Genomic DNA, 13,406 nt, shown 5'->3' with positions numbered 1-13,406 from the left:
TAGGAACTCTGACAAAGAGGAAATCCATAGAGCCAAGAGACTGGTAGTAAAAACAGATACAGGAAGAATTATGGCTGCCATTTGTTTAAGGTATCTGAGGCTGTGTACACAGAATCAGAAAAATGAATGGACTTCAGGGAGGTTCTCAACAGCCCCTCTCTTGTTTTCCAGATTTCAAAATGACTGAATATAGCTGCTACTGTATAGTTTAGATACAATGATTTTTAGACAGTAAATTTTTATCAGTTCTGGAGATTTGTATAAATCAGATTTCTTCATTCTGAAACAGCTAAGGTAACGATGCTATCAGTAAAAACCTGGAATCTCCCCTCTCCATTACCTAGCCAGACTGTGACCATCAATAGCAGGACCAAGTTGGCAGGATTCAGGCAGGGAATTTTTTTTCCTAAGAACTAAATAATCTACAGAATTTCCCTTGATGATCATTTCTAAAACTGTGGTTATAGGCCTGGTGAGGCTCAACCTCACCCCATGAGCTAAGTCAAGACCTAATCACGAACAATGGGTACCAATGTAAAAGCACATACTGGGAAAAACCACCATACTCAGTTTTGAGCTGTCATTTGTTTATACACTTCTGTACAAACCAAAGATCATTGCGCTGGGCCATCTGCCCTGGCTGGCCCAACCAAATGTGTTGGCATCACTTTGTAGGGTGTTTGTTTTTAAAGTTAAGGCCAAACTTCCTATATCTCCATCTTTCCTTTGGTTCAGAAGGGATGCTGGGGGGAGGGGAGAGGGCAAAGAAGGTTATAAATCCTTTTACCTATTTTATTGCAAGAGTTTAGAAAAGAAAAAGAAAAGGAATGGGCCTTTCATAAGATTCCAGTATCAGTAACTGACTACCTTAGCAGGATCCTAGGAAACACAAGGGACTCAGAGAAAACACCTTATTCAGAACCCTGATAAAGACCTTTCTAAAATGCCAAGGCCAAGTGTCCCTCCAGAGGAGACAAGGGGCTAAGTGTATAGGCCCTCATTCCCCCTTCCTTACCTATGCTCCTACTCCCACAACATTCAGCCAGAGACTTGTTCCCTTAGGACTTTCAAGGGTCAGGACCCCATTCCCATTTCTTGCCAACTTCAGTTACTTCTGTTTGTCAATTTTATTTGCTTCAACAAAATCCTCTAAGAATGACTATGCTTTTAACTCAAAAGGTAAAAGCAACCTGGCCAGGATTTCTTGATGCTTTAGTCTAATAGCAATTTATCAATCATGTTGGGAAGAGGTCTTCAATGGCACTTGGTTGTTATAGAACAGGACACTTAAGTATTTTGTAATGGAATAAATCCCAAATCAACCTGGATAAAATGCCAGTATTAATTTTCCTGTCAGAGTTTTTGGATTTTCCCCCCTTCCATTAATTAATGGGTAGGACAAACACCTTTGTGAGAATGAGAAGGAGAAATGGTGGGTAACACTGAGATTAGGGAAGGTGGAATGTGAAAGTGGTAGTGAAGGACCAGGAATAGGGACCAGATGACTGGAAGGGCTGATGGAAGACAAGAAATTAAGATGGCAGGAGATAAATTTGCATTTCCTAGCAATAGAGTAATGACCCCCACAAAGACAGTAAATATCCTTGACCTTCCAAGATTTATGCTGACATATCCAACATAGTAATAACAGGATTAGACATACAAGAAAGACTTAACTAGGATGCCTGGCTGGCTCAGTTGGTTAAGCATCTGACTTTGGCTCAGGTCATGATCTCACCATTTGTGGGTCCGAGCCCTGTGTCAGGCTCTGTGCTGACAGCTCAGAGCCTGGGGGTCTGCTTCAGAATCTGTGTCTCCCTCTTTCTCTGCCCCTTGTCCACTTGTACTGTCTCTCTATCTCTCAAAAGTAAATAAAATGTTTAAAAAAAAAAAAAGGACCTAACAAATGATTAAATTGAAATTAGTGGAGAATATTGTTTGTTTAAAAAAACTTTTTAAAGTTTATTCATTTATTTATTTAGAGAGAGACGGAGAGAGAGAGAGAGAGAGAGAAAGCACAGGCAGGGGAAGGGCAGAGAGAGGAGAGCAAGAATCGGTTAATCGTCTGACTTCAGCTAAGGTCATGATCTCATGGTTTGTGAGTTCAAGCCCTGCATGGGGCTCTTTGCTGACAGCTCAGAGCCTGGATCCTGCTTTGGATTCAGTGTCTCCCTCTCTCTCTGCCCCTCTCCCACTCCCGCTGTCTCTATCTCTCTCAAAAATAAACACTTAAAAAAATTTTAAGTTTTAATTTATTATTATTTTTTTCAGCAATCTCTACACCCATCATGAGGCTTGAACTCACAACCTGGAGATCAAGAGTTGCATGCTCTTCTGACTGAACCAGCCAGGTGTCCCAGGAAAACATTGTGGGGTTTTTGTTTGTTTTTAGTTTTTTAAAAGTTTTTATTTATTTTGAGAGAGGCAGAGACAGCACAAGTGGGGAGGGTCAGAGAGAGGGAGAGAGAATCCCAAGCAGGCTCCACACTGCCAGTGCAGAGCCTGACATGGGGCTCAAACTCATAAAGTGTGAGATGATGACCTAAGCCAAAATCAAGCGTTGGACCCTCAACTGACAGAGCCACCCAGGACTCCTGAGAATATTGTTAAGTGTGGTATAAAAAAAACCCTCAATACTCAGGTAAAATTGACAGAATACGGTAAAGGAAAAGCTTTTAGCATTTCATGTGAGAACCTTATCTGGTGGGCTATGGGCTGGAATATTAAATAAAATCCTGTAGAATGTACTGATAGGGCAAGATGATGAGCAAATACTTAAAGGAGTGGTACTATTTGAGGGGGAGGGGAGAGGAGTTGAAAAACCAGGTAAGTAATCATTCAGATGATATAATGGAAATCAAATCTCTGTAATTACCTAGTCCTTCCCTAAGCAGGAAAACTTGGGATTCGTGATCTTCACTAGAGAATCCAAAGGCTTCATCCAATCCTCATCCTACTTATCTGACCTATCAGCAAGATCCAACACAGGTGCCCCTCCCCTGCTTCACTGCCTTCCTAGGATCACCGGCTCTTGGTTTTCCTGTTACCTCACTGCTCACTCCTTCTTGGCTTCCTTTTTGGCTTCTCTCCCTGCCTTCTTTTTTTTTTTTTTTTTTCAATATTTTTTCCCATTTTTAAATATGTTTATTATTTACTTTTGAGAGACAGAGAGAGGGAGGGAGAGAGAGAGAGCAGGGGAGGGTCAGAGAGAGGGGGAGACATAGAATCTGAAGAAGGCTCTAGGCTCTGAGCTGTCAGCACAGACCCTGACGCAGGGCTCAACCTCACAAACTGTGAGATAATGACCTGAGCTGAAGTCCGATGCTTAACCAACTAAGCCACCCAGGCACCCTATCCTCTCCTTGACTTCTTAACACTGGAATGCCTTAGGGCTCTGTCTTTGCTCCCCTTTTCTTGACTAGGTATGCCCACTTGTTTGATAGCTTTAAATACTACCTACATATAACCAAAACTCAAATTTTATCTCTAGTCCAGAACATTCTCTCGAACTCTAGAATTTCATACCTCTATATCCAAAATGTTCAACACCTATCTCTACCTGGATGTTTAAAAGACATCATAAATGCTACCTGCTTCTCCTCTCCCCCAGGCAAATCTATCAGGAAATCCTGACACATTTACCTTCAAAATACATCTAGACTGTAACCTCTATTCTCTTGGCTCCGACTCCCCACCACCGCTCACCTGTGTCAGGTGAGATGCTACCAGTCCTCCTCACGCCTATCTGTGGCAGCCCCACTCCCACCACCCATCCTCAACAGCCAGAGTGAAGCCGTTAAAATAAGCTGGATCGTGTCACTCCTCTGCTCACAATTCTCTAATGGCTACCCCACTTCACCCACAGTGACAGCCTCCAGGGACGCCCCCATGCCCCACTTACCTCTGTGACATCAACCCTTACTATTCCACCTGCCCTCACTCTGCTTCAACACATTGACTTCCTTGTTGTTTCTCAAACCCACCAGGCACGGTCTCACTTCAGAACTTTGCACTGGTTCTACCTAAAACGCTCTCCCCCCAGATTTCTACATGGCTCACTCCCTTACCACCTTGAAGTTTTGCTCAAATGAGATCTTCTCAAAGAGGTCTATACTGAACATCCCATTTAAAAAATTGCATTTCCCTGGTCCCCCCTAATACCACTTCCTATCTCCCTGATTCCACTCTTTTCTTTTTCCATAACCCTTCTAACTTTTAAAATATAATTTATTGTGCCTATTTCTTTCAAGTTTATTTATTTAAGTAATCTCTACACTCAACATGGGGCTTGAACCCACGATCCCAAGAGTTGCACATTCCTCTGACTGAGCCAGCCAGGTGCCCCTACTGTGTGTACTGTTTATCGTTTGCTTCTCTCAGTAGAGTATAAGCTCCATGGTGGCAGAGGTCTTCTGTTCCTTTGCTGTTTAGCCCAACGCTCTAGAACAGGGCCCGCATAGAGCAGGTTGTCAATAAACATTTGCTAAATGAATGAAAAGATATGACTGTGGAATGTAAGTATGCTGTACAAAACCTCATCTTCATTAGTGGGCTCCATCACCCAATGTGTGGATTATCCAAGTGTTTCTCCATCTTCCCTTTGTCAGTGTTGGATGTTTCTTTTATGGCAGTTTTACCATAGTAAGAGCAGAGAAATAAAGGGGCTAAATTCCTCCTTACGCTTCACAATTCTCTGAAATGCTAATTCCATGAAAACTTTACTGATCCCCCAAATCTCTTCAAGCCTCCCTTCATGATCTTTTCTATGGGCTTTGGAACCCACTTTTAAATTAAGTGTGTGCAGACATACACCCTTTTCTCATCTTTCTCAGATTGGAAGTTCTTTACAGACAAGAAAGCATTTATTCTTTCAGTCACCCATAGGGCTTTGCATAATGTCTTATGCTCAGATACTCCGTAAGTGAACATATTGAGGTAAATCCCCTCATCATTTTCTCTGGAACAAGCTTGGGGGTGGGGGCGGGTTAAAGCTATTATTACCAAAATGAGGTTTGGTGGGTACCTGTTGAGGCAATTAATCTATTTATAATTCCTTATGCCACTGGTAGAATTAAGAGGTTCCTGCTCTGAGGGGCAAGGGACTACTCCTTTCCTTGCTAGAGCTAAAAGCGTTGTTCAAATAACCTCAGTAATTCCAACACGCCTAAGTGAACACTCCTCGAGTCTCTAAGTTTCAAACAAACCATAAGAAGCACAATCAGGGTGCTGACAATACAGAGTGCAGTGGCTGCCTCCTGGGGAGGCACCTAACCGCGAACGGGTTAAAGAAAGTCCGAGGGGGACAGAGTGCTGTCAGAAAAGCTCCAAGAGCTCCCCAGGCGGCAGGGCTTAACTGCACAAAAGTCACTTACAGTAGTTCCTCTTTCATCGTCTGTACTTCACATACGTTTGAAACCAACTACTTGTGACCAATTAAAAACAGTTGTTCTTCTAGCTACGAGGCAGGAAAAAGTAAATGCCCAGGCCTAACCCACTGAGAGCGAATGCATGTTTAGAACAAGAAGGAGAGACAGAGCCTGCATCACATATGCAGGCCCGTGAAAATGCACGTACAGCCGTTTCCACTCTACCTCCTTGGCCTGCTGGCCGTGGGGGTGGCTCCAGCAACTGGGCAGTGAAACTGCTGTTTTCCCCTCTAGTCAGGGAAAAATCTGTCACAGAACTTTCCCCCTCTTTACTGATGAATCAAGAGCAACCTTCATGCAAGAACAACTCAAAAGGCCATTCCCGAAGGCACCAGGGGAAGACAATGTCTTGGATTCTAAGGAGTTTCTCAGAGAAAAGTTAAAAGGGAGAAAGCTTTCTTCATGAGAAGTATCACTGTAGAGTAGCTATGAATAGCCCTCAACAATATCCCTAAGAAGGTAGACATTATTACTATGGCTGTACTGTTTATACTGCTAATATTCTTCCTTTACAGATGAATAAGTTTGGCAAGATTAAACAATTTTTCCAAAGCCTAATCTAGAAGACAAATGGATCAGGTGTTTAAACACAGGCCTACCAACTCGATTACATTATGCTTCTTTCCATAAATAGTAAGGTCTTAGCATACAGGCATATCTCAAGGGAAGCAGCTCTATCTGTGAAAACCCCAAAAAGATCTTTCCAACAAGAATTAGGGGAAAGGGAAGGAGAAAGTAATATGAAGATTTTCCAGCAACACCCACCTCCACCACACGTTGCCAAATTCATTTCTTCCATACCTACGTTACCAGGGAGCTAGTATCTTACAATGTCTTACATGTGAAACACATAGTTTTCAGGAAGCTCCCAAGACTGTTAAATCATTTCATGGGAGGGGAAGGATTTTTACAGAAGAAATTACCGCTCAGACAACTGCTGTAAAGTAACTCAATCAGACAGTTAGTGGCAGCACTGGACTTGAATCCAGGTATGATTTTAAGCCTAATGCTTTTTCCAATACACCACACTGGCTCTACACATAACTGCGGATCTGTTTATTTGATCTTCAGAATGACCACATAAAAAAGATGCTCTTCCGACATACTTCAGAAGTGAAAACATTCTGATGGGCCTTTTTTTTACAACAGCAAAATTCCCAGTTCTATTCCTTTCTCTAATTTTTAGAGAAGTTTTTAGAAAATGAGTTCCTTGGCCTACTGGGAAGCCCTAGGCAAATTGCTTAGCCAATTTCTTAAATCAGTACTATGAATATAATAAGTACATTTCAGCTCTTTGGAGTTTGGAACTGGAGTTCTGTCAGTGATTTTCAGTCTTTCTGAACAGGAGAGTGGAGAAGAAAAAGATGCCTTTGCTTTGGGCTCACACTCAGGACTGCTCTCCACTAGTTCTCTCAGCATTTGGTATGCCCTGCAAAGTATACAGCAGGCATGCATTACGTGCTGATGGCTTGTCTTCTCATTAAGGCATATAATAGCAAGGCAGTTTCCCCATATTATCTTCTGTTCAACTGGCATGGAGGCATGCAGAGACAGTGAGCTCGGCTTCGTCCCATATTTTCTTTAAATCAAAGGGGCCACAGATTAAAGTAGGAGTTTCCCCTCAGACTTTTTGTCATCTAAGCATTCAAAGCTAGAATGCAAAGGTTGCATATAGTCCTCCTATGTTTTGTTTGGCTTGCTGAACATTGCTGAATATTTTTAAAGTTATGAATTCATTGCCAACACTTAAATAGAGAGGTTACATATAGAAATGAGAGGTGCTAAGTATCCCTGAAGCCAGGTTTAAGAGTAGAGCTGAGGGGCGCCTGGGTGGCTCAGTTGGTTACACGTCCGACTTTGACTCAGGTCATGATCTCATGGTTCGTGGGTTTGAGGCCCACATCAGGCTCTGTGCTGACAGCTAGCTCAGAGCCTGGAGCCTGTTTCAGATTTTGTATCTCCCTCTCTCTCTGACCCTCCCCTGCTCACGCTGTCTCTCTCTCTCTGTCTCAGAAATAAATAAAACATTAAAAAAAAAAAAAAAAAGAGTAGAGCTCAAAACAGGAGGAGCTGAGAGCCCGTATAAAGAGGCTGTTATACCATTATGCTCCCCTTTGAGCACACATGGCCAGGAAACTGCCCATTCCCCACACAGGCAGAGACCTGGGGGTGGGATTAAACACAAGTCTGTGTACAGATCTGTGAGATCCACAGTTCTATTCCCCTATTTGGCTCTTAGAATCATGGCTCAACTCCCAGGCAAATACCCTCCAGAGACTAGATCGAAGATTCCCATTCAGGGCAAGTTAGCTGATTTCAAGAGCAGAAAGTCAACAGAGAATGTCCAAAATTGAAAATTCAAAGATACCAGGAGTTACAGGAAAAGAAAAGAACTGTTGTGCTTTAAAAAAAAGTAAGTTTTGTAATATTATTTGACTTCAAAATTATGTATTTGTTTATTTTGATAAAAAGTACTTATAAAAATAGTGAAAGTTATGGGGGGGGGAGGGGTGCTATCTCTGGAGAAGATCTAAAATGGGGCTTGAGAGCTACCTTCAAATGAGTAAAGAGCTATGAAGAGGAAGAAGGGCTATTCTCATTAAGCCAGCACTCAAGAAAATACCAGGAGACAGAGTAAGACTTGAAGAACTTTCTAGTCCCTGGAGTTACCCTGGAGCAGCAAGCACTTTATCATGATGGATATCCTGGCAGAGGTTTTAAGTTATTCCTCAATATAAGTGTGCTTTAATATATGTAAGATATAACTCATGAAAAAATTATTGTGGGGATGGGTACGTGAAAAGAAAATTTTATATACCACTGATCTGGCCAAATACTCATGCAGTATTCATGGGATGAATGTTGGAATGTCATGTTTTCATCTTTATTTAGTTGAGAAAATTATATTTCTATTGTGATTTATTTTTGACTCATAATTATTTACTAATTTTTCTTTTTTTCTTCATTGAGGAATTAAAAAATACAGAAAACAGCACAAAAAGTGAAGTTTTATAAGGTGAACACCCTTATAAATCAACATTCAGATCAAAAAATTGAATTTTCTGGCCATTTTCATGCCCCATGTGCCTCATTCCAATTACAGCCCTTTCCCTCCCCTTAAATCAACTATTATCCTGATTGCTATATTAACCATATCTCTGCATTTTCAATAATTTTATTCATCCAACTGTGCATTCCTAAAACCTCAGTTTTGTCTGGTTTTTGTTATATTTAATATGCCTTTTTTGTTACTTAAATAATAGGTTTCCTCCTGTCCATCCTTTCTTTTTTCATTTGAATGTATTTATTGGAGAAAACATTTGACCTATCGTTTCTGACAGTCTGGAGTTTGTGGATGGTATCATCACAGCACGGTATAATACGCTCCTCTGTCCGCTGTGCTACCTGCAGGTGGAAAGCTGGGTCCTGAGGTTTCATTCAGAGCTGTTTCATTTGGCAAGCCTATTAGTAGTATTGTGTCCTTTTATCAGGAGGCACATAATGTCTAATTGCCTTTCTTTTTATGATGTTGGCACCTGTCAATGCTCACTATTTAGATGCATTAATTCATTGAGGGCTGTAAGCGATCACATTAAAATCCATAATTTCTTTGCAAAAAATGTCTTTATTAAACCTACATTTTTGATAGACATTTTCCCTGGATATAGAATTCTGGGCTGGAAGGTTTTAATTCTCTAAGCACTTCAGAGATATCATTCTATTATATTCTGATTTCCGTAATCGGGCCATCACTTATTGTTGCTCATTTATAAGTAATTTGTACATTTTCTTAGGCGGCTTTTGTTTTTTTCCTCATTATCTTTTGTTTTCAAAAGTTTGACTTATGATGTGCCTAAGTGTGTTGTATTTATCCTGTTTGTGATTACTGAGTTTCTTGAATCTGAGAATTAGTATCTTTCATTTGTTTTGGGAAATTCTTTTAGCTATTACCTCTTCATATATTGTTTCTGCTTCATTTTCTCTCTCTTATCCTTCTGAAACTTCAATTTCATATATGCTAGATTGTCTGTGTTCTACTCGTTTCTTATACTGTTCTGCTCTTTCCGTTCTCTGTTCTCATGGACCTTTGATATTTTTTATTGACTTGCCTTCTATTCACGAGTCTGTTCACTGTAGGTTAAATCCACCCAACACATTCTTAGTTTTAGATACAGTTTTCAGTTTTAGAATGTCTACATGATTGTTTTCTAAACAGATTCCAGTTCTCCATTGATATTCTCCATGTTTCTGCTATTTTCTTTATCATAGTTACAATATTTAAAGTCTTTACCTGTTAGCTTCAATATATGGATAATTTTGTGGGTTGGCTCCCAGTATTTTTCTGTTTGATTACTGGTCACATTTTCATACCTCATAATTTTTTTTATCATATGCTGGATACTGAGTATATGTGTGTGTGTGTGTGTATATACATATATGTTTTATATACATGACACATGTATGTCATATGTTTGTAAAACTAACCATAGAGACTGCTATGGACTGAAATGTCTCCCCCAGGTACAAATGTTGAAGCCCTAATTCCCAATGTGACTGTATTTGGAGATAAGGCTTTTAAGACAGTGACTGAAGTTACATGAAGGTATAAGGGTAGGATTCTAATTCAGTAGGACTGGTGTCCTGATAAGAAGGGATTCCAGTAATGTATGTACAAAGAGAAAAGTCCATGCGAGAACACAGTGAGAAGGTGGTTAAGCCAAGAAGAGAGGCCTCAGGAGAAATCAAACTTGCCAGCACCTTGACCTTGGACTCCTAAACTCCAGAACTGTGAGATAAAATACGTTTCTGCTCTTTAAGTCACCCATTTTGTGGGATTTTGTTCTAGCAGCCCTAGCAGACTAACACTGAGACTGAAGCTGATTTCCTCCATATGGCATTCACCCATTCCACCCTAGAGAAGATAAGGTAAAGTGCTGATCACCTTCAACCTAATCAGAAGGAACTAGGTCAGGGCTGAGTTGCTTCTTTAGTAGGAGTGAGTCTACTTCTGGTTTCAGAGGTCTCAAAGGCAAGACCTGGAGGGTACACGCGGCAGGTGTCTTCTCTAGCTGGAGTCTGTGACCTAAGCACCAGGAGACTGCTGGATAGCTCATTCAGCCTTTCTGGTCCAGCTCCATCCTCAAGTGTAAGCCTCCTGGACTTTTAATGGGGAGTCTGACAAGTCTCTGTGGTCGTCTGCTCTGAATGTTCTGTCCTTTGGAGATTTTAAGCTTAACTCTTCATTCTCCTTTCCTGTGCAGGTTCACAATCTGGCAAATTCCCTGTGGAGCAGGACCCTCCCACTAGGGGGCCTTTGTCTCCAAAACCACTGTGTTAAGGTGGGAACTGAATTTTACCTCTCCGGCTCAGCCCCCTAGCTCCAAGGACAACCCCAGCACTCAGCAAAAGTCCTACCAGGAAGAACAGCCCTGTGTTTGAGGCACCCCTAGATTCTACCCTGTCATATCAACCTATGAAGTCATTGCAAATTCTGATTTCTTCTGACCCCAGCAGCCTGCCTGAGGCAAACCCATCTGTAGCCTCCGCCCAGATGCCCCTAGGAAAGACAATAGTCAGCACTGTCTGCTCCGCTAGGAAGGGCTCTTCCTTCTCCAGAATTTGAGTTCTTCTAGCACTCTTTGTTGCCACAGCTCTCTGACACTGTTATGGCAGGAGCTACCTACTGCTTCCTCTGCTGGATCTACTCCTAGGAGTCCTTTTTGTAAAACAAATGTTTATTCTTTTTTAAGAGAGAGAGTGTGCACGCATACACGAGCAGGGGAAGGACAGAGAGGTTGGGGGTACAGATGATCCCAAGTGGGCTCTGCACTAACAGCAGGGAGCTGGATGTGGGGCTCAAACTCACGAAATGAGAGATCATGACCTGAGCCAAAGTTGGATGCTTACCCAACTGAACCACACAGGTGCCCCTACAAGTCCTTTTTTAATAGAAATTTCACATCATCCTTTTTTCTTCCTTGAAATAATATTTCCACATTATCCCCCCACCAAATTTCAGCATAATATATTTTTGCATCTTGGAGGTTTTTATACCCCACAGCAATGCACCATGTTCAAATGGTCAGAAATTTATGGAGTATTTTCAGTTTTCTGGGTGTTTTGTTTTCTAAAGTAGAGGAAGGGAAAAGGGGAGGTGGGAAAGGAGAATGGTTACTTTCTTAGGAATACTGATTTTATGAAAGAATATATATGGAATTTGAGGTTCTAGAACTGAATTCCTTTAAAGCAGCTGTGCCTATAAAAATACTTGGAAAGTCTGGGTATCCATTTCCTGGTTTTAATATTGGAATCCTAAATCAATTATCAGGCTCCTGCCAATGCAAAGACTGTATAAGTATCTATACCTAAAAAGTCAGCCTGGGGCACCTGGGTGGCTCAGTCGGTTGAGTGTCCAACTCATGATTTTGTCTCAGGTCACGATCCCAGGGTTGTGGACCTAAGCCGTGTGTCAGGCTCCACGCCAAGGGTGAAGCCCACTTAGGATTCTCTCTTGCTCCCTCTGCCCCTCCCCTACTCGTGTGTACTCACACTCGCTCACTCTCTCCCTCTAAAAAATTAAAAATTAAATAAAAGTCAGCCTAACTGTGGCCCATACCCTAAATCAGTACAAAAATTAGCTAGGAGAGGAAAAAATCTAGACTACTATTGCTAGTTCTTCCTTATTCTCTCTTTATACAAACATGAAAAAGATTCCAGAGAACAGTCCCATGGGAAGGGGGTTATCCACTTTCTATTTTAAAAGTCACATTGACTTAATAATGAAAAGCTTTTCTAAATGAGGTAAAAGATAATTTCTCAGCTAATCAATTTAGAAGATTAGAGGGCTAGGAGACATAATACAGACCTAATACCTCTAGCGCTAGAACACCACTTTTGTTCAGGTAGACCGCTGTGGTCCCTTCTGGTTGAGCTTCACAGGTAAGCTGTCTCACTCATGCTTTCCAAATTCCAGAAGGGAAAAAAGGCCTTTTGCAACTTGTTTAGTAATCAGACCACAGTAATAGGACAGTTACATTGAAAGTGGGCTTTGACAAGTTTTGAAAGGTGGATATTTGGTAACAATATTGTCGATTCAGTAATGGGCAAGCCAACAACTTCCCTAAACTCTGAGCACTAGACAAATTTTATGTAATACACTTGGCATAGTCCTCTATTACTTTCCTAATGGCCATTTTCCAGGTTGATGCCATGTATCATTGGAGCAGATGGCAGTATTGAGCTGTCCTGAGAATAAAATACAGACATTTTTCTACCAGTAGGAAGCAACCAGTGTAACAGTCAACTGAGCACATGAGGTCACTATTATCAAGAATGAAGGATGATCTATGTTGTTTGAAAGCACAGATGGCCTAGATCCAAATTTATGGAAAGCTGCAGGTGTTTTTCAGAATACGTCTAGAGAAAATGCAGAAATATTTCTTCCTAATTTCTTTGATATCTGGGGTCAGCCAAACCCCAGGGAGTGAGCCTATGCCTCAACAAAGAAAGTTTCCCTTTAGTTGATATCACCAGTGAGGCCAAAGGAAAGGAAGAGGCCCTAATAACTCTTTGTATGTAATTAACAGGATGGATAATAAAGAAAAAGCATATAAAAGATAAAAATATTCCAGGTGTGAAATAGGAGAGAGAAAAATGGACATAATGGAGATCTATGAAGTCTAAAGAAAAGTTCTTAGGAGGAAAAAAATCTGAGCATCACTTTGTTAGTAAGGATCTGTATGAAGGTTAGAGTGAAATTTGGCTTCTAATTTTTATGCTAAAGTTTCCTTTGGTCGCTTTTCTAATAAGTTTATTATCTTAAAAGAGAAACATCATCCTCTATTGCTATAGATCAGTCCTCTTGGGGTATAGCATGCCAAAGGCAGGTAGAGCCAACATTAGCAGTAGGTTCATACTAGGGATATACTCACCTGCTTCTGGATCTGCAGGAATTCTCCACATGTACAGGTTAAAGTCATC

The 13,406-nt window shown here is 41.1% G+C and overlaps 1 protein-coding gene across 2 annotated transcripts in view; it reads right to left on the bottom strand.

Annotated features, from left to right (window-relative positions):
• DCAF5 (DDB1 and CUL4 associated factor 5) overlaps positions 1–13,406 on the bottom strand; it is a 102,240-nt gene that overhangs the window by 11,490 nt on the left and 77,344 nt on the right. For both annotated transcript variants that reach the window (XM_077767108.1, XM_077767109.1), the window contains exon 8: positions 13,358–13,406. This exon is cut by the window's right edge and continues 7 nt beyond it. In XM_077767108.1, coding sequence (XP_077623234.1) covers positions 13,358–13,406 — 49 coding nt within the window. The remainder of the gene's footprint in view (positions 1–13,357) is intronic.

The sequence above is a fragment of the Crocuta crocuta genome, unplaced genomic scaffold (genome assembly GCF_008692635.1).
Source record: "Crocuta crocuta isolate KB4526 unplaced genomic scaffold, BGI_CrCroc_1.0 scaffold55, whole genome shotgun sequence".
Lineage (NCBI taxonomy): Eukaryota > Metazoa > Chordata > Mammalia > Carnivora > Hyaenidae > Crocuta > Crocuta crocuta.
The sequence above is the reverse complement of the archived record's forward strand: the minus strand, read 5'-3'. Positions and strand labels throughout refer to the sequence as shown.